The sequence below is a fragment of the Trachurus japonicus genome, chromosome 16, assembly GCF_045865225.1.
Source record: "Trachurus japonicus isolate A0001 chromosome 16, Traja_1.0".
Lineage (NCBI taxonomy): Eukaryota > Metazoa > Chordata > Actinopteri > Carangiformes > Carangidae > Trachurus > Trachurus japonicus.
Window position 1 is genome coordinate 11,393,561 of NC_140922.1, and position 24,199 is coordinate 11,417,759.

Consider the following 24,199-nt stretch of genomic DNA (forward strand, 5'->3'; position numbering starts at 1 on the left):
CAGCAATAATTAACAAGCAGGAACTGCGTACTTTTAAAGCCATTCTTCATTGTTATTAATGTTTTCCTTAATTAATGTTATTTTGAATTGGAGAAAATGTGGTAGTAATGTTTGATTTTAATTGAAATGTTTCCCTAGTGTTTAATTTGTTATTTTTAAACTTTTAATGATCACTTGAGTTTTCCGTTGCCCTTTTCTGATCTATGTGTTATTAATGGTGTGATCAGGGTATTAAGGATTAAAATGGAATCAACGGAGCTAAAAGTAAGACAATGTACAAATGCGAATGTTCCGAAGATTTTGCTTTTCTCATTGTTTTGTCCTGTTGTTTGTGACAAACATTTGGATTAGGACTGAATGTTGGCCGAAGATCCAACCACCTGTGTTTTACAATCAATTTTTGGTAAGTTTGAGTTTTAGGAGAATGTTGCAGGATGAAAGATAATGCTTCTTAAAAATATTTAAGTTTAAGTAAATGTGTGGTGTTGGTTTAAATTTGACCCTTCTTCCATTGTTCGAGTGTAACACTTGCACACTCATGACGGCAAATTATGTAACTGTATGTAAACCCATGTTGATAATTGTCCAACTCTCATCTTGTTGGTGACTGTGTTGTCTTTGTTATTTTTGAAAACATTTTTGGTTGCTCTGTATCCAGGTTTTTTTCCAATGATGTGAACTTTTATCACTCATAGAAACACAAATATATAAATATACTGTATATGTATATGAAATGTTAAATGAGAGAATGTTTGGTTTTTGTATTAAATTGTTATATTGTCAAAATTAAAAGGCTGGTCTGCAATTTGTGCTGCACCGACCTCAGACCTTCAGTTACTTGCATTCATGTATTTACTTCCTTCAAACAGTTGTTCTTCTCTGGTGAGGAAACTAAAGCCATCCTTCCTTTGATTGGCCTGTATCCGTTTTCTTCCTCCTTTCTGTGTATCGGTGAAGACGCAAGGAGACGAGATCAGTGGGTATCTACCGGGATCAGTTTCTGCCTTCCTCCTTCCCTCCTCTCTTTCACAGCCTGGGGGTGAAAACAGGCTGAATTAATGCCACTACTGCTCTAAGGTTGGCTCACGATGTCAACTGTACTCTGTTTGGGTTGCACTTGAGTGACATCTGCTATAAATCTTGTCCTACTGTTTCAATACAAACACACCCCTGCCCCAGCTTTTTGTTCAGATCCACTGCTTAGTATCCGTGCTCTTGACTTGTGTGTGTGTGTGTGTGTGTGTGTTTCCGTGGTGGCATCAGGATACAAGCAATCTGCATTTTTTTTTGGTCAGGATCAGTTTCCAACCGCTCTCAAGTGGATTGCCACCAAGGCGTCATATCCTCTTTCTCTTCCTCAACCTTCTCTTTCCTTTTTACGTCTCTTCCCTTATTTTCCTTGACATATTGGTCATAAAATAACTTACACTTTGAGTGTGTGTGCAGGGGTGTGTGTAGAGCTCAGCACATCACACAAAGCCTTAACAACGTGTCTATGGCTACATCTTGGTCATGTTGTCATGTGTCCAAACCTTGTAGTGTCCAGGGATCCAGTGACTCTTGTTAAGGTGTCATCTCCTGTAAAGGTCTCATGTCCTGAAGAGACCAGAGAGTTGCCTCGCTGTTCTAATCTCAGGAACGGCCTGATCGTTACCAAACCCCTTATTAACTATTCATGCAGGACACAGGTGCCAAATGGGGCTCCATGTGTCCACCAATCCATCCTGAAGACAGTGGCCGAGGTGTCAAGGCTGGGAGACCATGTGGAAAGGATTGTGGAGTTCAGTTTGGGGTTCTCACATAGAAACTGCACAGTCAGCGATGGATTGTCTGTGAACATAAAGAGAGGAGCTGGATGAGTATGTATAGATAAATATCTAACAGTCACTTTATTTTGGTGTAATTACAAGAATTTCAGGAACCACATTGGTGGAAGTCAACAGATTGACTTCAAGACTGGGTCTTGTCTTTGGAGTTTGTGGATTTGTCAGCATGGACCCACCGATCCTCCCCGTGGCCAGACTGGAAGTGGATGTGGACCTCGGGTTTGCCCTCTTCTTCTTCTTCGTCCTCTGCTTCTTCTTGTTGGTGACCATCATCCGCTGTGCTCAGATGGTGCTGGACCCTTACAGGTCAATCTCTGTCACTACGTACCAGGAGGAGCAAACTGAGGAGTGATGGAGTCCAGGGATCTAGGCATCATTAGAGAAAGACGCACCGTCCTCCAAAAGGAACGATGCCATCTACTCATACTGGAGAGATGACAAGAACTCATTTGCCACAATAACCCACTGAATATTTGTGGCTTTTCTTATGACTGGGCCGAGAGGAGCTGTGTCTTTCATTTTCATATAGTTTGTTTCTGACATTTTGTCAACTGACATTTTGCACAAAAAAAGCCGTCAACCAAAGTATCCATAACTTCAAATGATGTAAGTACTGTACATGATGCACAGTTTAAAATATGTGTCAACATTATGTTTTGTCTGTGCTTATAACAGGAGATCATGGTATATAATTATTCATTTGATTATATGATTATTTATAGGATTGTTACATTATTCATGCACATCCCAAATTGCAAATGCTCAAACATCAGCTTTCAATTATATCAGGAAAGATATTTGAGATGGATGTTTTTATTACTTTGAGATTTGTTTAAAGTTTAAATAAAAAGCCAATCTTTTGGCTGGAACCAGAGAAACTGAAAACTCTGGGTGATTACAAAGAGCATGTGTGTGATCTGTCCATCAGCACAAATTGTTCATTGGAAGAAAAGCTGCTTGACACAGACAAGAGGCAAATGCCCTACCTTCCACACTAATAGTGCACAGATGTTTCCAAGGTCTCAGTGTTTGAACTATAATACAAAACAGATGTTCTGTTCTTTTGTTCCCCAAATTTTGTCACAGTGTTTTGAAGAATTTGCGGATACTTTCATGCAAGTTGCTTGTTATTGAGCAAATGAAACAAACCTGATACCACGTAGCATGTGTCAGCAATTCATCAGTGGTGGTGGCTCTTTTCTCAGAGGCAGAATCTGCAGAGTTGAGGTGCCAAAGTATAATGAGTTTATCTGCTCCCTGAATCATCTTCTAAGGCAGTGGTTCTCCAAGTGAAACAATTTTTCTAATTAATTCTAATTAAAGGCTGTTGGTTGGAAAGAATGCAAAAAAAATCCCCAAATAAGGGACACAAAACTCCTTCAAACACACCATAAAGTCCTGAAAAGGTAATAACAATCAACTAAAGCCAATTACTTTACTCCCATTTAACCATTCATTTGTTTTTGTCTAGCCCACTACATAGCCTACATTACTTTTATACGTATTACTTACTCACAAATTGTTCACTCATTTAGGGGATATTATATTATATTATATTATATTATATTATATTATATTATATTATAGTTTTAATTAAAGTCCATTGCAGTATTAAAGAGCTTGGTTGTGTAAATATGTGCTAAACCATAAAAAGCAGCAGTATGGATGTGTTGGTTTTGGGATCCAGGGTTTCTTTTTTATAAACCTGGATGACCCGGGTGGGCGGAGCTTTAGCCTTTCATTGAAACAAACAGCCCAACATAACACCGCCCACTTCAGATACTCTGGGCTGCAAAGCATGTCTCCTCCATTGTAGCTAGCCGGTAGCATTAGCAGGCTAACCGTATATTTGCGAGCGGACAGGATGGAAACCAGTGAGGGGTGAGTGGTGGCTGCTGTTGATAAGTAAACTTTTACTTGTGCTGTTTCGTGTGTCTGTCAGAGAAACGCCAGAGGACACAAAGTTTTGTTTTCCAGATGCATCAGTCTGTCAACGGTTGAGACGTTTTCTTATGCTAATGCTAGGCTAACCCGCTAGCCCGTTAACCCGTGTGTGTGTATCCTCAGTTTGTTTTTCATCTAACTCTCTGTGCCTCGGTGAAGTGCCAGTGAAGTCGTGGAGGGATAAGTCAGCAGTCGTTCCGTTAGCCAATAAATGATCAAGGGATAAACGGAGTTTTGGCTCATATCTTGCCCTTTGTTGTGCTAACTAGTAGCAGGCTGCCTCCCAGTGCATGCTCTGCAGCTGCATTGCAATTCATTAGATCAGCTCGTAGTTGAATTGTACTTATTAGATAATATCTATAATATTCAGCTCCTGTGTGAGAGAGGCTCGACATATTTATTTCGGTCAGATATAAACAGAGCAAGCAGTGGTTTGTACACATGTGTGAGCCCCGAGTGTGCAGGGTCTCAACTCGCAGAAACACTGAAAACCTGCAGTGCTGCGTCCCGTTAACTCATGAGGTGTTGTTAATGTTTGGAGATGATTATAGGACAGATTTTAGTAAGCATTTGTATGGCTTTTGAATAAAAGATCAGTCTTCTTGTATGTAAGCCTCACCATAAATCAGCATTGATCACTGAGCAGTTTAAATCATTTTCATATTCATAACATTTTTGGTTTACAGATCAATCAGACTCAGTAACTAAATACAGCAGTGGTGCAGTGGATCCTACCCGCATGAGGTTTTAAATGTTTTGTTTTTATGAAACCATCTGAATAGTGTTGATTCAACTCATTATCATTTAGTATATTTTCTGGTGTTAAGTTGCATTGTGTTATAAGGTGTGTTTTTGTTGTTCATACAACCGTCATTGATATAAAAGGCTGCAGCACTTTATCACGATATGGCAAATATATGTAGAATTCATCCAGAGCGATATAGTATAGCGATAGTCATCTGTAAATCAGTTTGACAACAAGAAAAGAGGAGGAAAACAAGCAAATATGCGTATTTAAAGGCAAATGTGTGATACTTTTACTAAATATATACCCTAAATGTTTGCTTTTCCAAATGATCTGACTATGTTTTGTTTCAACATCCTTTTTTATCAAGATGTATGTGTAGATATTTCAAATAATGTGTTCATGCCCTGTCTCTGTCTGTTTCCTCAGGATGGAGGTGGAGGGCTGGGACCCCAGTCTGGAGGAAGAACTGGGTGTTTCTCTGGATGACCTGAGAAAGCTGATTGAGGAAGCTGTGGAGCAGAGTGAGATCGTGCAGAAGAAAAAGGCTCAGCTGACAGAGCTCAAAGACTGGGTGGAACAGAAAGAGAAGGATGAGGAGATGACAGAGAAGCTTCTCAATGATGCTAACCAGTGAGTAGGACTCCTCCTGTTTGTTATTGAAGTGAGCTATGTTTGTGGTCCCTAAACTGTGTTTTTATATACAGTACATATTGTCTATAAGTTGCATACCCATGGGTTGGAGAGACATAGATCCATATTTTTACTAATTATACCAATTTTGAAGACTTCAGTTTAGAGGAGTTTCCCCAAATTTGAAATTGACACCAGATTGCATAAAACTGATCATGATGATCATCATCATCTTTCCTCTGGAAGGTAACATCTGACCAGAGATGTCTGTGTTAGAAAAGAAACCCTCAATTACAGGGTGTCATTGTAGATCCACTGAGTTGATGGATCCCCAGCTGGACAGTTGTTTGTTACAGAGATTAATTTTTTTCTGCCCCACTCCTGTTCAGGTCCATATTGGAGTGTGAGAAGCTGGTAAAGGCCACGTACCAGAGGAATGGTCTTGTTTACCGGGAGAGCAGCTCAGAGGATGAAAGCGGCGGGGGAGTGTTGTCGTCTGAGGTTATTGAAATAGATGATGACGACGATGATGATGTTATAGCTGTTGGTTGTTGTAAGTCTTTTTCTTTTTCTTTTTTAAATATTAGAACATTTATCATTTACTGCTCTTAAAAAGGGCTGGAGGAAATGAGGTCATTAATTTCTCTTGATCTTCACAATGTTTCAGTGGTTCCTCCAAAGAGGTCCGTCGCTACAGGCAAAGATCCAGTGGTGAGAACAAGCAGCTTTAATACACTGATCTGTTTTTCCTCTTTAATCTTAAATGATTATGTGGGGGTTATGTTGTTGTTTTTTGCATTAAATGATATTTAAAAAAAAAAACAAATATATTTTTAGATGAATGAATTATATACAAACCGTTTCCCAAAACTTGACTTTTGACATGAATGTCCTTGTGTAAAATAAAATTTTCCATTAGTACGCCTGTGAATATTCTCATTCCATCTCATTTCCATTAGTACATTACTCCCTGATATTTACCTTTGAACAAAAGGGAAGTTTTCAGAAGGTGACAATAGATCAATTAAGATAATATTCTCAATAAACCTGGTGAAATATACATTATACACAAAAGTGTATTTACTTTTATGCAAAAAATCAAAGAACTGTGGAAAAAAAAGTTAAATAAAGGGACCTAAACAGTTCAGGCGTATTGCATTATTAGAAGCATGGAGGAAGCATTTTGTGTATACCCCAAAGAAATTTAAATCAAACGCAACTGGACTTGGTTATTTGTCTAAGAAGACGTTTCACCTCTCATCCAAGAGGCTCCATCAGTCCATGTACGCATCTGACCAGGCTGGGACTTTTGATTAAAATTTCTTTGGGGATAACGATGACCTGGACAAATGAGAATATTCACAGGCCCATTTTGTGTATAATTTGGTTTTTGGCATCACAACGGTAAGAGTGAAACTGTGTGCAGGTGATGATCTATTTCCTGTTTACTTATTTTGCCAGTTAAAAGAGACTTCTGTAGCTATACAGAAAACCTCTCAGCAGGTGCAGAAGTTGGTCCAAATGGTCAACAAAACTTCATTAGGTACATCGTCGCTCCGATCGGCAGGACATCCCCAAACCCAGTCAGGTGAGCACACACGCCTTAAATGAGATGCATCATATCTTGGAGTACCTGAGAGTATAAACCAATCAGGGATAACATTATGACCACTGGCAGGTAAAGTAAATAACAGTGAATAACTCTTCATCATGGTACAGGTTAGTGGGTGGGATATATTTGACAGTAAGGGAACATTTTTTCCTCAAAGTTGATGTGTTAGAAGCAGGAAAAATGGGCAAGCGTAAGGATTTGAGCCAGTTTGACAAGGACGACTGGGTCAGAGCATCTGAAAACTGCAGATCCTGTGGGGTGTTCCCGGTCTGCAGTGGTCAGGATCTGTCAAAGTGGTCCAAGGAAGGAACAGCGGTGAACCAGTGACAGGCTCTTGGGCGACCAAGGCTCATTGATACAGCAAAGGCTGGACCGTGTGGTCCGATCCAACAGACGAGCTACTGTTGCTCAAACTGCTGAAGAAGTTCATGCTGATTCTGATAGAAAGGTGTCAGAATACACAGTGCATCACAGTTTTTTTTTTGCGTATATGGCAGCAAAAGTGGGACATTTCACAATAGTGGGCAGGTGGTCATAATGTCATCATTATGTTTAATACTAAACTTGTGTGTGATCTTTCCTCCAGGTATTCAGGGGTCTGTTCCAGCTGTGTTTATATCACAGGCTCCATCTCAGTCCATGGTTCAGCCAAACCCGAATTTGGCAGAGGATGAGCTTGAGGTTGGGATGAGCATTCTGGGAAAGAAACGCACCAAGACGTGGCACAGAGGCGCCCTCGTCGCTATCAACCCTGTTGGTGCGTGACAAGAACATTGAGTTTTTGTCTTAGGTTCCTTTAAGACAACTTGAGACACAGCTTGACTGTTTTTATGATTTTAGATATTTTATGCAGGAACTTTCCTGTTCTGCTCTTGTCATTGAAACTATTTATCCTCTGTCCATGTGCAGGAAACGGTATATTCAAGTATAAAGTGAAGTTTGATAAAGGAAAGAGTCTGCTGTCTGGAAATCATGTGGCTTTTGACTATAACCCCACCCTGGAGAGTCTGTATGTCGGAGCCCGTGTAGTGGCCAAATACAAAGATGGAAACCTGGTGTGGCTCTACGCTGGAATAGTAGCTGAGATGCCCAACAACAAGAACCGCATGAGGTGGGTGGACTAAGCTAAAGAATGAAGACCTTAGTATGGGGTTACCATAACACCAGTATTTTGATCCATTAAATTTTGTTATCAAAACTGTCTTTACACTTTAAAAGATGCCAATGAACAGAGAAAGTGATGAAAGTACCACTACCACAAACTGATAGGCCAGGCTCTAGTTAATATCTCTGTTGTATGTGTTTCAGGTTTCTGATATTCTTTGATGATGGTTATGCTTCATACGTGACGCTACCTGAGCTTTATCCTGTTTGCCGACCATGTGAGTGCTCTGTTCTTCATCGTCTACTCCCTGTGATCCACAAAATGTAGCTGATAATACATGAAAGAAACTTTCCGTAAACAGGTCAATGACAGAATGAGGTCATTCTTATTTTCACAGTAAAGCGTACTTGGGAAGACATAGAAGACGGGTCGTGTCGGGACTTCATCGAGGAGTACATCACTGCCTATCCCAGCAGGCCTATGGTGCTCTTGAAGGTCGGCCAAATAATCAAGACAGAGTGGGAGGGAACCTGGTGGAAGAGCAAAGTGGAGGAGGTGGATGGCAGCTTGGTCAAGATCCTCTTCTTGGTACGTCTGCGTCAGGATTTAGACAGCTGTAACAAACAATTCATTTACATGAATTTGTAAATAATGGTACTGGATAATTGTTGATGTACAGTTACAGCAGTTGACAGACAATTACTTGTGTCGTTTGAGCAGGACGATAAGAGGAGTGAGTGGATCTACAGAGGCTCAACCAGGCTGGAGCCAATGTTCAACCTGAAGATGACCACAGCCAACACTCATGAGAAGAAGCTGGCTGGCCAGCAGAGGTCACGACCTAATATGGGTAACATACGCACTGTCCTAATGTAATATTCATTTTTAACATTTGCACTGTTAATTTGTGTCGAAAAAGATTTGCTGTGAAAAATACACCTCCCAGAGATCCTCCCACTTTTCATTTCCAGGGGCGCTGAGGAGTAAAGGCCCTGTGGTGCAGTACACCAGTGACGGACATCTTGGAACTTCTCCTGTGAAATCGCCACAGGCCTCACCGAGTCAGCCTTCACCGACACCACCACAACAACATCAACAGCGACCTCAGCCCCCACCGCCCCCTCCGCCCCCACAGCCCCAACCAACACAACACACCCCGCAGCCTGCACCTCCTGCACAGCCTCCCCGTGTTGAGTGAGTGACGCTTACTGAATCTGACATCACTGTTGCCACTTTGTTTGGTGTAAACGTGATTTTATAGAACATCTCAACTGTGACCATGACAAACACCAAAAAGAAGATCACCTTGCACCTTGATACTGTACTTCTAAAAACACAGTTTTGACATATCACCTTTTTAAAGTCGTTATGACCTTGTTAGCAACATTTTCATTCATTTCAAGGCATGTTTCTGTCAAACTTGGGTATCACCACATCCTGATTGAAATTGAAAACCATGAAATTAAAAACCATGAGCTTATCCGAAGAGGGCCCGCAGAGCCGAGGGCAGAACCGTGGTCAAGTGATGAGACTCTGAGGGCTTAAGCCAACAACTTTCTTATTACACTTTAATTTTATGCTCTCTTAATGAAAAGATATTGATCAGTGCCGCCGTGGTGATGTGAGATAATGTAAATGAAGATGTCTGATATTGACTGTTTCTCTCCTCGTTATCTTCAAGCAACAAACATCAGATGGCGAAGAAGAGTACTTCTCCATTTGTCCCTGGTGTGGGAGGGACACACGCCTCTAAGGTCATGCAGTCTCTTTCCTCCACTCCCACCAACCCGCCTGGGTGAGTTCACCTCATTGGTTGACTTGATAACTAGCTGCTTACAATACACAAAAAAGAAGAGCACTGTAGAGTGTGATCTAACTACAGACATTAACTGTTTTTTCTTATTGTATCTCCTTCTCTCTTTATCTCCTGTTTGTCAATTTATAGTATCGGTAGACTGTTGAATGCCTCAAATGTTCCTACGCCAACTTTCGCACAATCGTACCAAAGACAGCTGGCTCCTACTTCCCCTTCCATGAACTACCCAATGGCCACCATCCCACATCAGCCCTCCTACCGTGCCCCAACAGACCGCATCTTCTACTTGTCTCACACCTGTCAGCCTGCCTGTCTGAATCGTGTCCGACCTGCGAGAGCAGACCAGCACAGAGGCAAAAACCCCCTCCTCACACCGTTACTGTACGACTTCAGACGCATGACAGGACGACGCAAAGTCAACCGCAAGGTAAATGTAAAACAGCAACACAATAACAGACAGATTGTAAAAACGTATGGCTTGATTTGGTTTATACCATTCTGTCTTAAAGGGATAGTTCAACATTTTGGCAAATTGGCCCACTGCCATAATGCCTATAGTCTTACAAGTAGGTTCGTTACCTTTAATTGTCTGTGCAAGCTGTTTTTAGAACGGCGGAGCAGAGCCGCAGGCTAATGGGATTTCTTGGTTTCCCTCATCAAACTCATCAAATAATACACAATCCAACAACTTCAAAACGCTCTCGTGGACAAGTTTTGACCAAGACATTCACCACGCTATGAGATAATAATAGAACATTACGAGATGGTGTTGTTTTTGAGGTAAATTCATGCAAAACAGCTGATGCGCATTCCCGTCAGGGAATAGGGATTATGGCAATGAGCCAATTTGCCAAAATGTTGAACTATCCCTTTAAAAACCTGAAAACTAACTTGTACATATCATGTTTTTGATCTCTCCACATCCCAGATGTCCTTCCATGTGATTTACAAGGCTCCTTGTGGCCTCTGTCTGCGTAACATGGCAGAGATCCAGCAGTACCTCTTCCAGACCCGCTGTGACTTTATATTCTTAGAGATGTTCTGTCTAGACCCGTATGTACTGGTGGACCGGCCCTTCCAGCCACAGAGGCCGTTCTATTACATTCCAGACATCACCCGTGGAAAGGAGGACATCCCACTGTCCTGCGTCAACGAGATCGACTCCACGCCGCCTCCTAAAGTAGAATACAGTAAGGACACATTTTGGTTATTATGAAGGGGACTACATGATCCAACATTTTGTATGGTGAATAATTAATAAAAAGAATGTAAACAAATCACAAATAATTACCTCCCCGTGTAGCTGCCAACTTCCTTGTCCTCTTTTCAAAAATCCCAGTGGGTTAAATGTCCCTAAAAGAGTCTTCATTGTGCTCTTCAAGGTAAAGAGCGTATTCCTGAAGATGGAGTATTCATTAACACCAGTGCAGACTTCCTGGTCGGGTGTGATTGCACCGACGGCTGTAGAGACAAGTGAGTGCAGCTGCTCATCCGCACCTCAGCATTTTTTTTTCCATCTTTCTTTCACCGATCATTCTCAACTTGTGTCTCTGCATCGTAATTACAGGTCCAAGTGTTCGTGCCACCAGCTGACCCTCCAGGCTACAGGTTGTACGCCGGGGGCGCAGATCAACCCAAACGCCGGATTTTTGCACAAACGATTAGAGGAGTGCCTTCCCACAGGGTTAGACATTCAGTGCACACATAGTGAACCAAACCACATCCCACTTGTGGTGCACTCTACAGAAAGACTAACTCGCTCTCACCCCTCATAACCTCCCCTCATAACCTCATGAGAAGATAATTACTGTTGAATTTTTTGGTTATCTTGTCTCAGAGGCCATTATCTCCTCTTCTCTCTCAGGATCTACGAGTGCAATAAGCGATGCAAATGTTGTTCTCAGATGTGCACCAACCGGCTGGTTCAGCACGGCCTGCAGGTGCGTCTTCAACTCTTCAAGACCCAGAACAAAGGCTGGGGCATCCGATGTCTGGACGACGTGGCGAAGGGCTCGTTTGTCTGCATCTATGCTGGTGAGGAAAGCAGACAGACGTAGAGGAACGGTGCACAACAGACAACCTGATTACAAAGTGACTCATTCCTCTCCCCCCCTTTTTCCTCCACTTTACCAGGTAAAATCTTGACGGACGACTTTGCTGATAAAGAGGGTCTTGAAATGGGCGACGAGTATTTTGCTAATCTGGATCATATAGAGAGTGTGGAAAACTTCAAGGAAGGCTATGAGAGCGAGGCTCACTGTTCAGACAGTGAGGGAAGTGGTGTGGACATTTCCAGGATAAAAATCCAACCATCTGCTTTAATTTCATCGAACGCCGTGGGACGACAATCCAAGAAGAGTGAGTCCATATCCAAAGGATAGATGTCTTTAGTGGACCTGGGCAGATTCTCAGCAGTATTCGTTTATCTTCACTGTTCTCCATCTGATTTTTAATGTGTTTTTCTGTCACAGCCCAAAGCTCAAGCTCATCAGACGAAAGCAACGATGAAGACAAAGATTCCAAGAGTGAAGATGAAAGCGACAGTTCAGATGACACATTTGTAAAAGACAATTACTACAGCTCCAGCTCTGTGTGGCGGAGTTACACCACACGTGGACAGGTCAAGGGCAACAAGGAAGGTGAGCAGGTTGTGTCTTTAAACTTGGAGAGGGACACTGTTGGTGTTCACAAGGGAGTCTTAAAAGCAAACTTCACTTGTCTATAACAGGAAATATGAGGTGAAAGTCTTTAACCTCTAACCATGATCCGACTTAATAACCAGTATCGAGGGTTCACCTCAAGTTCATCCGTGCAAGACAAATGAGCAAATATAGAATGTTTAAAAACGTGGAGCTCCGACCTTTTCTGTGATTTTGGACAAATGACCATCCAAGGGGTTGATCTGTCATTTTTTTGGACAGGTATTTTTTAGCATTGAATACCTTGTGTATTTATGGGGAATTGTTTAAGCTTTTCTTTCTCAGTTTCCTTTAAACAGCGAGGTTGTTTCTATTTCAGTTGTTCTCTATCCAAATGTGGTTGTGGAATAGATCTGTTCTGTCTTATCACTGTCACCTCTCTCCTTCTGCCTCAGAGAGTCAAGACAGTAAAGACGGCCTGAGTGCGTCAGCAAGGGGAACAGATGACGAGAAACCACCATCAATGCCAGAGGAGACGGGGAAAAGCAAAGTGGCTTCCTGGCTAACAAGCCATGGACTGAAGAAGGTAGAGAGATAAAGGAAGAAGAATGTGTCACGGAGCTGAGCTCAGAGTTCACAGCCTGTTAAAAATAACTGAGGTGTTTCATGCAGAAGTCAAAATAATAACCCTCTCATTCCCTCATTTAGGTCTTAGATCTTTTCTTAGCAGTAAAATTTGTTTTTTTATATAAGGAGGTTTTGTGGTATGATTATCTTTAAATAATGCTAACCTTTTTCTGTTTTCCATCACAGGAATCCGGAGATAGCAAGAGGTGTGTTTTACTTATTCATGGAAGCGTATTTCAGTTTCCAATATCTCAATCTGTGTGATCTGTAATATCAGCTGTGGTTCACTGCAAGATTATTGTGCGTTTCCTGCAGTCATGTGAAGTCAGAAACGGGGAAGAAACAGGATGTGATGACTCTCTCTGACAGCGATGATGTTCAGACTATCAGCTCTGGATCTGACGACAACAAGGAGAGAGAAAAAGTTGTCCCAGGTAAATAAAAAAGCATGGACAAATAAGACTATGAGGACCACATTGGTTTGCCTGTTCTCACCTTTTTGTCATGTTGTTGCTGTTCTGGTTCAGGTGTGACGAAGAAGCAGGTAGCGGTTAAATCTACACGTGGCATTGCCCTGAAGTCCGGCCACGGTATGATGGTCAAAACAGGTGCCGCTGGAGGCGGGGGAGGGCCGGGTGGCCAGGGAGGGAAATCGGGGCAGCAGGGACAGACTGGAGGAGGGGCAGACAACGCTCCCAAAAACACTCGCCAGTTCTTTGATGGTGAAGAGTCGTGCTACATCATTGATGCCAAGTTGGAAGGAAACCTTGGGCGTTACCTGAATGTAAGGACCTGTTGCTGTATAATCGTTTGATGCCATTTAAATGACCAACCCATGTGTCATCTCACACTGTGTCTCTTCTCTGTCCTACAGCACAGCTGTAGTCCTAACCTGTTTGTCCAGAATGTGTTTGTGGACACACACGATCTACGATTCCCCTGGGTGGCGTTCTTTGCCAGCAAGTGAGTTTTGACTCTAAATTCAAATTTTTGTCATTTTATGAGTGTTTGTTAATCTCAGCAGCCACAGGAGACCTCATCAAAGAAAATAATGCTGCAGCCTCCATTTGCTTGCTTCTTGTATATCTTTTGCTTTATATGTTTTGGACAAAATTATCTTAAATAAAAAGAATATAGTCTAGGATTGACGGGACATGAGGGTAGAGGGATAAAAGTTGAGTCCCACTGTCTATACATTGACTTTTTTCTGATGCTGTTGTCTGAACATGACCTTAGGGGGGCACTACTGTGTCTTGTATAAGTAAGTCCCCATCAGCTGAGTAGTAATGTAAATGGACTGGATTTACACTGTGCTTTTATCAGAAGCATCTCACTGAGCCATTGTCATGCACCAGTGGCACCAAACAACTATGCAATTCAGTGGCCTAATCAACTACTGGGCTTAGTGTGGACAGGAGGGGATTGGGCTACTCTCATATGCTGAGGCACACTTCCTATTTATCTTCAGACAAAGTCATTTTGTGGTTCACAAAATATCTAATAAACACAGATGCAGGATTTCCACCCACACTAGTTTATTTATGGCTCTTGCAACAACTTTTTTCTGCAGTAGTAGATACAGTTATCCGTCTCATTAAGTGTATCTTAATGCGCTAATCAATGCACTCTGCTGACTCACTGTTTATGTAGTATTAAGCTCTTGTCCTGCACTGACCTGCCTGCTTGCATCCTTGTGTAGACGGATCCGTGCAGGCACAGAGTTGACCTGGGACTACAACTACGAGGTGGGCAGTGTGGAGGGCAAAGTCCTGCTTTGCTGCTGTGGATCCACCGAGTGCAGAGGACGGCTACTGTGACCTAGAGCCAACATCAAGTTCACCACTTCTGCTGCATCTGTAGGAAACTTAGACGAACCCCCTCAACACTGTAACTTTGCGTTTCTTTTTTTTTCTTTTTTTTTTCTTTTTTGATTTTATTACAACTATTTTCCCCTTTGTTTTATATAAATGTGTGTCCACATTTTATTCATAACATGTTTGTTTACCCCAGAATAAAATGTAATTTTGTTCACTGAACCAACACTCCTGCTCTTTTGTGAAACAATATAGGCCATAAAATGATAATAGCTACATTTTATGGTGGACCAGATTGATTGTTATGGAAAAGACGAAAGCTCAGAAGAAAAATTAAGTGACGGACATAGATGGCAGATGGTTCAAAATTCCATCATTAACTAATTAAACCACATCATCAATACTGTATATGAAGGCCATTATTTTGTATTGAAATATATACATTTTCAATGCAAAGGAATGAATGTGTTATAGTGCAATTTAATCATTCTTGAAAAACTGTCCAGTAAAACCATGAAGAAGGAGGCTTTGTTGTCATTGCTACAGCATGTGCAAAACGAAATGCCGTTTTCTCTTCACTCCCCCATAAAACACATAATAAACATGTAGACATTTAACATTAAAAATTATACAACAGGTCAGAGATGTTAAGTGATATTTAGAAATAAAGTTTATTGAACATTCATTTATTATTATTAATTGATGTGCAGCCATCACCGTGTATCAAATGTGATAAGTTACCGGTATTGCTGAAAAAATATTTTTAATGTGTTTCCTTCTCCTTTTTGGTAGCTGTCGGCACCCATACTTTAACCCGAGTGGAGCCGAAAGGCCTTCGGGTTTCAGTCGACTTCGGTCCGACAGTTTCTGACCAATCAGATCGTCTCAAAGTTTAAAGTTTTTACTTTTAAGTTTGAATTAACCGACAGATATCCATCTTCTTCCGTCGAGCGCTGGAATAAATCAGTAGCCTATATAATTTATCAGCCTTGATCAGCTAATCTTTTTTTTTTTTTAATTGATTTTCTGAAACATTAGCTAAAATGTTTTACTACCCAACAGTTTTAAAGCATCACTCCGGATGCTTCTCTACAATTTGGTGAGTAATAAATACCTTTTCTGACTATTATTTGAGATCGGTCTTTGGTTCACTTACTAACTTTATGGTGTTTCAGCTAAGTTAGTCGATATGATTTTATCTCAGGGATAATGCTAACTGTGTAACTAACTTACAGCACGATGAAACAATCTTTCAAACTGGACCGGTCCTTCATTCGCTTTGAAAAATTTTACATGAATAAACTTTGAAACATTTTACATTAATTTCTTGTCAAATCTTCCTTAAATCGCCGTTTAAATGTACCGGTACTTTGAAATGCCAGGTTAAAACTCCTTTGTTTAGGCTAAAAGGTCCGTGTTATAAAGTAACGTCAAGGCTAAACTAGCAAATAAATTATCCTAGACCACTTTTAAGATTTTCTTTCATTCATTTATTTGATTTTTTTTTTTTTTTTTAAATAAGAAGTAAAGGTTAATCTGTTGCTCTGCATTTCAAACAGCGTCATCTCTTTTTAGAAAAAAAAAAATTGTGTGCAAAAAAAAAAAGGCGCAGGTGGCCAGGTGCGTCAGTGGCAAAGAAAACTAAAATGCTGAAACATAAACACTGGAGCCAAAACAACTTTGAAGTCCTGTTTAGAGAAGACAACAGCTTTGAAGATCAAGTAAAGGTCAAAGGCTGCAGTTTTCTGATGAAATGAAAATAAGAGCACACACGAAATGAACACATTCTTAATTTGGTTTTCATTAAAAATGGTTTCTGAGAACATGTTCAGCTGTTAGTCTCAAACAGTAAATAAAAGCTATAAATCTGGCTAGTCCTGATAAATAAAATATGAAACAACATCATGTCGGTGTCCTGGTGCTATTTCAGGCTGGTTGCGACAAAAGGCATCAGGGTGCCTCGCAGGGATTTCCTGAAAGTGAACGTCAAACGGACATGGTAAGTTATCTGAATTATTTAACACTTATATCACATTAAAAACTGACTGAACTGAGATCCATGCTGTTACTATTAACCCACCGCCCTGCACAGTGATGACATCATGAACTATGTGCTGGAGCGGGTGCCGCCCCCTCAGCCCGGCCTGCCCCGACCCCGCTTCTCCCTCTACCTGTCGTCCCAGCTCCAGTACGGCGTGGTGGTCGTCTACCACCGCCAGTGTGCCATCCTCCTGGGTGAGAAGAACCTTGATTGATTGATTGATTGATGAGCTTTAGTATCCCAAAGGGGCAATTCGGTGGACAGCAGCAGTTGGCACAATAAACACACCAGGTAGAACACATACAATAATAATACATAAATAGAAATACATCATTAATACATAGCAGTACGAGAAATACCAAAATACATCATAAAAGGTATTACCTACCAATACCCAGGGCCGTTGCTAGGAATTCTGGGCCCCCTTAAAGAATACTAAAGTGGGCCCCTACCCCCTGACTTTTCCACTTTTTTTTCTTAGACTACGTATGTATTATCATTTTTTATTTAGCCTACTTTGTTTTGTCTTATGCAGAATAATTCAGCCATACAAAGATTAGACTACTGGGGTTTTTTGTGGGCCCGACTGGGCGCTGGGCCCCAAGAATTATCATCACCTTTCTCCCCTATACAACGGCCCTGGCAATACCAGAATATATCATAAAAAAGTATTACCTACAAGTTACACCAAATCGTCAGCTACAGCTGATTCAAATATTTGACAGCTAATGGGACGAATGATCTCAAGTATCTGTTCGACCTGGCCTTCCTAGAAAAAGACTTTCATCTCAGACTTAGATGAGAGTGACGCCGAGTGCACACACAGGTTCATGACTCGGACCTTGCTTTTTTCTTCCAGAGGAACTTCACACCGTCGTGGGCAGGCTGGTGAAACAGAGGGCTTGCCAGAAAATTGACTTGGATGATGGCAGCAAGTAAAGACGAAGGGGCTCCGTATTTTATACATTTGAGAGTTTTGACAAACACAAAGTAACTCTTGTCCCTTTGTTGCCGTCTTCCAGACAACCTCTGCAACCTCTGGTCTTGCCAGACGTTCTGGCGCTGCTGGAGGAGACGGAAGGAGCTCTGGACCCTTTGTTTGGAGTGATGGACATGCAGCAGCCCATGCCCAGCCCAAGTGAACTGGCAGAGGTAATAAATCCCAAAGTTTAGGAGTGAAAAAAACATTTAGCATTCATATGTAAGTGGGGATAAAACTGTAAATCATTAAAATGAATGTACTGATTTAGAACAAATAACTCCTGTAGTCTTCTTTGTGTGCCTCAGCTGTGTGAGGCGTTTCAGAGAGAAGCTTCCCCTGAGCATCCTGAACTGACCAGCCCCACTTCTGCTCCTGAACAAAAAAGCGGTAGGGTGACTTGATGCGCTGTAATGACATTAAAATAATGATCTCTCCAGGGCACTGGTCCATTACAGCAGTAAAAAAAAACCCAACAAAAAACAGAATGTACTGAAGCAAAAATAACTAAGACGTCTCTGAAATGAGAATTTAACTGCCAGATAATTGAATATGCCTCTCAGATTAGTGAAATAAAATTGAACAAACAGATAAAACCCGTCAATGTTAGATTATTACAATGCCTTAGAGATACTGGAAGTTGATTTTGGTTCATTTTTGCTGACTCATATCTCCCCATTATCTCCTTTGAAACTGTCTTAAACCAACATACATACTGTTTATTTTCATATGAGCACTATAGCTGGTTTACTCAGACTGACTCTAGGTGGACGACGTAGTATGATAAAGATAAAGTTGTTGTTTTAGTATTGTAAACACAACGTGCTCAGTGTTGAAACACACTAACTTTTATTAGGCCGAACACTTATCTCAAACTGATGCCACTGTACAACAAGGTATACTTAACCACTGTTTGTAGTCCTACCCCAGTCCCTGTGTAACAAACTCAGTGGCATGTACGGTAGTATCCGTTTGCCATAAGCACTTTGATGTTTGCTGTTAAGTTATCAATTAATATTGAGTGATAACTCAAATTGAGATGTTATTAATCTAATTATAACATCATCAGTAACATTCATCTTTGACCAATTTAGGATAAAATACCAATACATTTTATTTGTAAACTTACCATTATGTCTAGCTTCCATAGTTATATAAATGCCATAAAGTAGCTGCTCCCAGTTTTTTCAGTAGATTTACAACTATTTTAACAACTATTTGAAAAACTAATAGAAGATATCTACATCCCAGTGAAAGAGCGCACACGAGGCCTGCCCTAATTATGTGATCATTAGCTGCTTTAATTAAATGCCAGCTATGCTGCTTTACAGAGGGACGTGAGGACCGGATATGTCCAGTATGTTGGGCTGTATGCAGTGATATGCACAGAAAATGCAGACAGGTCACAGGGACAGACAGAGCTCACATCGTGAACACGTCCAGGCAGAAATAAGAGGCAGAGTAGATACTGCTGTAGGTCAGGTCAGAGCAGAGCAGAGCTGCCTCAACACGCTCAACAACATCCCCTAATTGGCCGAGGCTGACGCCGCGGTGTCAGGATGTGTCGCGCAGCTGCACTTGGCAGCAGAGAGCAGTTTAATTGCAGCTTGATAAGTTGTATCCTCTCCTGCTGGCTTGTGAAATGTGAAATGTTGAAAGTCGCTTTTAATTAAACATCATCCATTCTTTCTTCTTTTTTTTGTTCCTAGACATAACAGCATCCCAAGAGAGCATCACTCTGAGGGAGACGGAGCCTGTCGCCTTCCCTGTTACCGAGGTGAAGCCTTAAGAAGAAGCACATGTGAAAATGTAAACATTATTGTATCAACTGAGCTACATTTGTATGAATCTTTCCCTTTTTTCCCTCCTCTTCCTAATGCTAGTTTGAAGGTGAGGAGCTTGCTGATGATCATCCAGGTATTATCGACTTCCTCTTGGATCAAATGGATAACTTTCCAGGTGTGTGGGGACACTAAGAGCTCCTTCATCGCACAAAATGAGGCTGACGAAAAGGAAGAGGAAGAATTCCTTGTTTTTTCTTCTTCTGACCTTTTCTAACAGGAGAGGCAGAGATGGCGAGAGAGGAAGTGCCAGTAGCAGAAGAAGAGAGGGAGATAGAAAGGCGAAGAGAAGAGAGAGACCAGGAGATCGGAGTGTCCACCACCACAACTGAGTAAAGGATTTGGAAGCACGCATGAAAAATCACCAGCACAAACACACACAGCCACAAACACACCTAATGCTGTGTTTCTATCTATCTGTTTTCCATCAGATTGCAGCCCACCACCCTCATCAGTGACGACACCATGTTGTTGCCTCAGGAGGAGCCTGAAGGGTCAGAGGAGAAGCCAGGGCTCCCGCCAGACCAGCTCACCCCCGTCTCTGCGCCCGCACTCCCTTCACCACCACCAAGGGAGCGTGAAAGACCAAGTCTGAAGTTAGAGGTGTCTGCTTCAGTGTTTTTTGTTCAACAGATAGGATGTAGTACCTACACCCACCTATCCATCCATTCAACCATCTGTTGCTGGTATCAATATGCTCCAACAAAAACTGTTTATGTTATATGACACATTTTAATTCATGATGAATCAATTGGTTTTACTTGGACTGTCGTCATAAATGTAATCATTTACCTTATATTCGATGAGGTGTAACGCAGAAATACAACTGTAACTTCCTGACTCTCTGCTAACAGCAATAAAACAATGCTGCCCAACATATCTGAAAATACAAAAAGAGGGATTTTCCTTCTTCATCTTGGTTTATTAATCTTTATTAAAATAATGAAGTGTATATATTGAACAAGTTAAGTAAAAAGATACTTCCTGACTCTCTCCCATGCTCAGGATGTGTCTCCAATGGCTAAGAAGAGAAAGAGGCAGCTGACCTTCTATGACCCCGAGACGCAGATCCCCCAGGACGTCCTGGAGCAGCAGATCAGCAACCCTCTGGCTGAGACCAGACGTGCAACCCTCCCTATGCCTTCATTTAAATCTGCTGCAGATCTCCTCAACAATCCCTGTGGCTGTCAGTGTCAAACATCAAAATAATTGTGTTTGTATTCGATAAAACCACCGTGATATTTTACTTTATCCCAGGAGTCGGCCAGGTGCTGATGTGATGCTGTTGACTTCTACTATAATCATAAACAAAACAGGGCAGATAAAAAAAAATGCTAAATAGAATAATAATAAATACAAGAATAGTACATTTGGTTATGTCCATTCTAAAATTTTACCTCTTTTCTTGTAGTTGGAGAACACCTGTTTTTTTTCCCCTTCACTTTTTATGATGTATAAACAAAGTAGAAGTAGTAACTTAAAGCAGAAGTAAGCGATCCGGTCGTTTTGGCTAACTTCCTGTCAGCCGATGGAGTTAGCAGTCCCCGTCCTCGTCCCTACGTCACCACATTCACGCGCATCCCTTGGCTGCACACACGGCGAGGACCGCCCCTTTATGCCGTTCTCTCTCCTCATTGGATAAAGGTTGTAGGATACAAGGAAAGTTTTCTCCTCAGCTTACAGCAGAGCAGAGGGACTGACAGACCCGTGTTTCAGACCAAACACTCTATGTAAGTGATTGCTGTCGGAAGATATAACTATTTAAGACTTATATTAACACAAACATTCCGCTTATTTCTGCTTTAAAATACTACCTAGTGGCACCTAGTTCAAAATGTGAATGAATACAGGTTCATGTCTGCTAATTCTTAAAGCTCCAGTTGGTAAGTTGACGAAAGTGAAAGTAAACTCCGCGACTTGGTCGGAAATTTCAAGACAATACTCCGTCAGGTCCCTTTATGAACCTCTGCCAAGCGCCCCACACACACACAGACACACACAAAGTAGCCATGAACGCACCCACAGAGAAGAGAAAAAAAAAAAAAAAAAAAAGATGTACCGTATCCATAGCACGACGTGTAGGAGCGGCGATTGGCTGCTCCTCCTGCTCCCTCTACCTGACTGGTGGAGAATCGTCGGGCGCGGTGGATTTTGGCAAATACGATTACAGGCTGTAGGTGGAGCCAGAGGAGTTGGATTTTGTCCTAAATTACTCATTTAATGTCTGACCATCAGAATATAGTGACAGTTCCAGCAAATATGACTGAATAATTGTTACCAACTGAAGCTTTAAGATAAACATTCACTCATGTAAATTCTCACACAGTGACACTAATGATTCTGCCTTTTCCTCAGACTTCTCGTGTGCAGCTGCTGCTGTTTTAAAGGACTTGACTCAAGTCACCTTCAAAAATAAACCACAAATCTATTTTTTCCCCTGGCAGTCCTGCCTGAAGCGGTGGAGTCTCTATGGAGAGAGGCTGCGACCATCACGCCACTCCCCCTCTCGGACCTGCAGGTTGGGGAGAGAGGGCCTGAGTCCACCGACTCTGAAAAGGAAAGACAGCGCGAGGTGGCCGAGGTGGCTGAACAAGAGGAGGCCAGACCTGCAATCAGCCCCAAAGAGGTTTGATGGATTGTGTCATGAAGTTCAAAATGATAAAAAAAGATAAGACAGGAAATGTCCCAGTCTGAATAACTACCTGTGTCTGTGTGTGAATTCAGGTGGAAAGAGATCTGACAGAAGCAGAGATGTTGGAGATGTCAGGTATAAACAACCATCACGACGAGCCTACACAGTAGAATAAGATTTCATAACTTGAGCAACTGGACAACACACAAGTTTTGAATTTAAACCGGTCGACCTGGAACAGATAGTTTACGTTTAACTGGGGGTGAGATTGTTGCCCTCGATGTGTGCACGAGCTAAAATGGTTTGCATGTTCACAAGGGTGAGGCCAAGGTCAGAGGTCAGGGGAGGCATGTATCACTTATGATTAAAGGTTAAAGCAAGCCTGCAGGGAATGAATATAAGCCAGTGCAGTGTTCTCAAACCTGTGTGTGTGTGTGTGTGTGTTCGTCCAGCCCTGGGCATTCTGCCGCTGGAGGGCTCCGAGCACAGGGAGTCATCTCGAGAGATGTCGCCCATGGCCACATCAGACAGAGAAGGGTAGGTGTGAAGGAAAAGAAAAATAGGTGAAGGGCACCAGTGCAGTCACATTTACAAGTGTGTGTGTGTGTGTGTGTGTGTGTGTGTGTGTGTGTGTGTGTGTGTGTGTGTTTTGGTAGGTCCACAGTCTCCAGGTCAGTTTCCACACTGCAGGACATCCCAGAGGTGGTGGACGGTATCCCAGAGGAAGCAGCAGCCGAGTCTCCAGGGTATTGACAGTGAAGGCAACACAATTATTCAGCAGTAGAAACTCAGCGCCAAGAAGTTTGCTTTGTTTTGATGTGTGAAAATATAAGAACATGATTGTGTGTGTGTGTGTGTGTGTGTGTGTGTGTGTGTGTGTGTGTGTGTGTGTGTAGGTTCATGCCAGAGCTGACTGAACATGAAACAGAACCTGTGCTCTTTCTGAGTCTTCTGCCGCCAGAGGTCAACCGCAGGACTGTCAGCAACGCTTTCCACAGGCTGCTGGGTAAGGGATCGGTTTCACTAATCGTCCAATCATCTCGTTACTCATGTCGAAGTCGTGTTCATTTTACAGCATCGGCACCCGGAAAGGCTCATAAGTCAATATGTGGTCAGTGAGTTATGAGATCTGATCCTCAGTGTAGAAGAAGCCAGAGTGGCAGCGGTGATAATGTGGAATGACCTGAGAGATAAATCTGAGTGATTCATGTGCAAAAGTTCATAGAAAAAAAACAAAACAGTAGAGTAGACAATTAAACCATTTAGCTGAATTGCCACATTATGTGTTACCATCCTTTTTTTTCTTTCTATTTGTTTATTTGTACAAAAATACACTGTGAAACTTGATGTGTGCGTCTTGTGTCTTGTGTCTCTAGAGAATTTATCGGCCAAGAAGATGCGTGCAGAGCAGAAAGAGCCGTACGGGGACATCTGGATTTTACCCCGACTCAATCACGACGAAGTGCGTCCGAGCGCGTGATGAGTATGAAATTGTTCAAGTCCCCATGAGTCTCCTGCTGTTATGATAATTACTGTATTTAAAATTCTCAATTTAAACAATGTAATCCTTACAATAGGGTCAAGATATAGTCCAATGTTTTGTAAGTGATCATTTTCAAGGATTTGTTATCGATCCATCGTGTTGACGTGTTTGAAATTATTTTAAAAATACCTTTTTCGTGTTGTTTTCATGTAATTAAGCAGATGTTTTTATAATTGTTCCCTGTTTCTACTGCGACCATTAATCTGAATCAGCTTCATGAACTTCCAGGTGAATATTTTAACTGTTTTTATTGTTATATTTTTGATACTTTTAATGAACTCACCTCATGTTATTCTGTTGAGATTAAAAAAGAAAAAAAGCATGTATGTTTTAGTTCAAGTTGCATCAACTACATATTAAAAGGTTTTATATGAGCTCTCTCAGTTATTTCTGCAAAGACAG

The 24,199-nt window shown here is 41.6% G+C and overlaps 3 protein-coding genes across 3 annotated transcripts; all 3 read left to right on the forward strand.

Annotated features, from left to right (window-relative positions):
• The first annotated feature begins 1,992 nt into the window (after window positions 1–1,992).
• On the forward strand, window positions 1,993–2,182 carry LOC146971827 (cortexin domain containing 2-like). Its single transcript, XM_085801239.1, has one exon. The coding sequence runs from the start codon at window positions 1,993–1,995 to the stop codon at window positions 2,176–2,178; it is 186 nt and encodes a 61-aa protein (XP_085657365.1). The 3' UTR covers window positions 2,179–2,182.
• A 1,388-nt stretch (window positions 2,183–3,570) lies between these two features.
• setdb1b (SET domain bifurcated histone lysine methyltransferase 1b) lies at window positions 3,571–14,983 on the forward strand. The gene is made up of 25 exons (XM_085801375.1): window positions 3,571–3,707; window positions 4,945–5,148; window positions 5,538–5,701; window positions 5,816–5,859; window positions 6,610–6,736; window positions 7,347–7,517; window positions 7,670–7,871; window positions 8,069–8,142; window positions 8,263–8,453; window positions 8,586–8,715; window positions 8,837–9,059; window positions 9,547–9,660; window positions 9,811–10,108; window positions 10,610–10,871; window positions 11,064–11,154; window positions 11,249–11,365; window positions 11,546–11,715; window positions 11,815–12,039; window positions 12,153–12,320; window positions 12,776–12,906; window positions 13,134–13,153; window positions 13,263–13,381; window positions 13,475–13,731; window positions 13,822–13,910; window positions 14,647–14,983. Exons 1-25 carry the CDS (start codon window positions 3,691–3,693, stop codon window positions 14,762–14,764), a joined length of 3,726 nt encoding a protein of 1,241 aa, XP_085657501.1. The 5' UTR covers window positions 3,571–3,690; the 3' UTR covers window positions 14,765–14,983.
• Window positions 14,984–15,716: 733 nt separating this feature from the next.
• On the forward strand, window positions 15,717–24,171 carry LOC146971829 (meiotic recombination protein REC8 homolog). Its single transcript, XM_085801376.1, has 17 exons — window positions 15,717–15,860; window positions 16,692–16,760; window positions 16,854–16,996; window positions 17,662–17,737; window positions 17,825–17,954; window positions 18,090–18,171; window positions 19,491–19,558; window positions 19,665–19,740; window positions 19,843–19,954; window positions 20,054–20,211; window positions 20,626–20,808; window positions 22,067–22,248; window positions 22,347–22,389; window positions 22,707–22,791; window positions 22,911–23,000; window positions 23,151–23,260; window positions 23,631–24,171. The coding sequence occupies exons 1-17, from the start codon at window positions 15,805–15,807 to the stop codon at window positions 23,732–23,734; spliced, it is 1,767 nt and encodes a 588-aa protein (XP_085657502.1). The 5' UTR covers window positions 15,717–15,804; the 3' UTR covers window positions 23,735–24,171.
• Window positions 24,172–24,199: the final 28 nt, after the last annotated feature.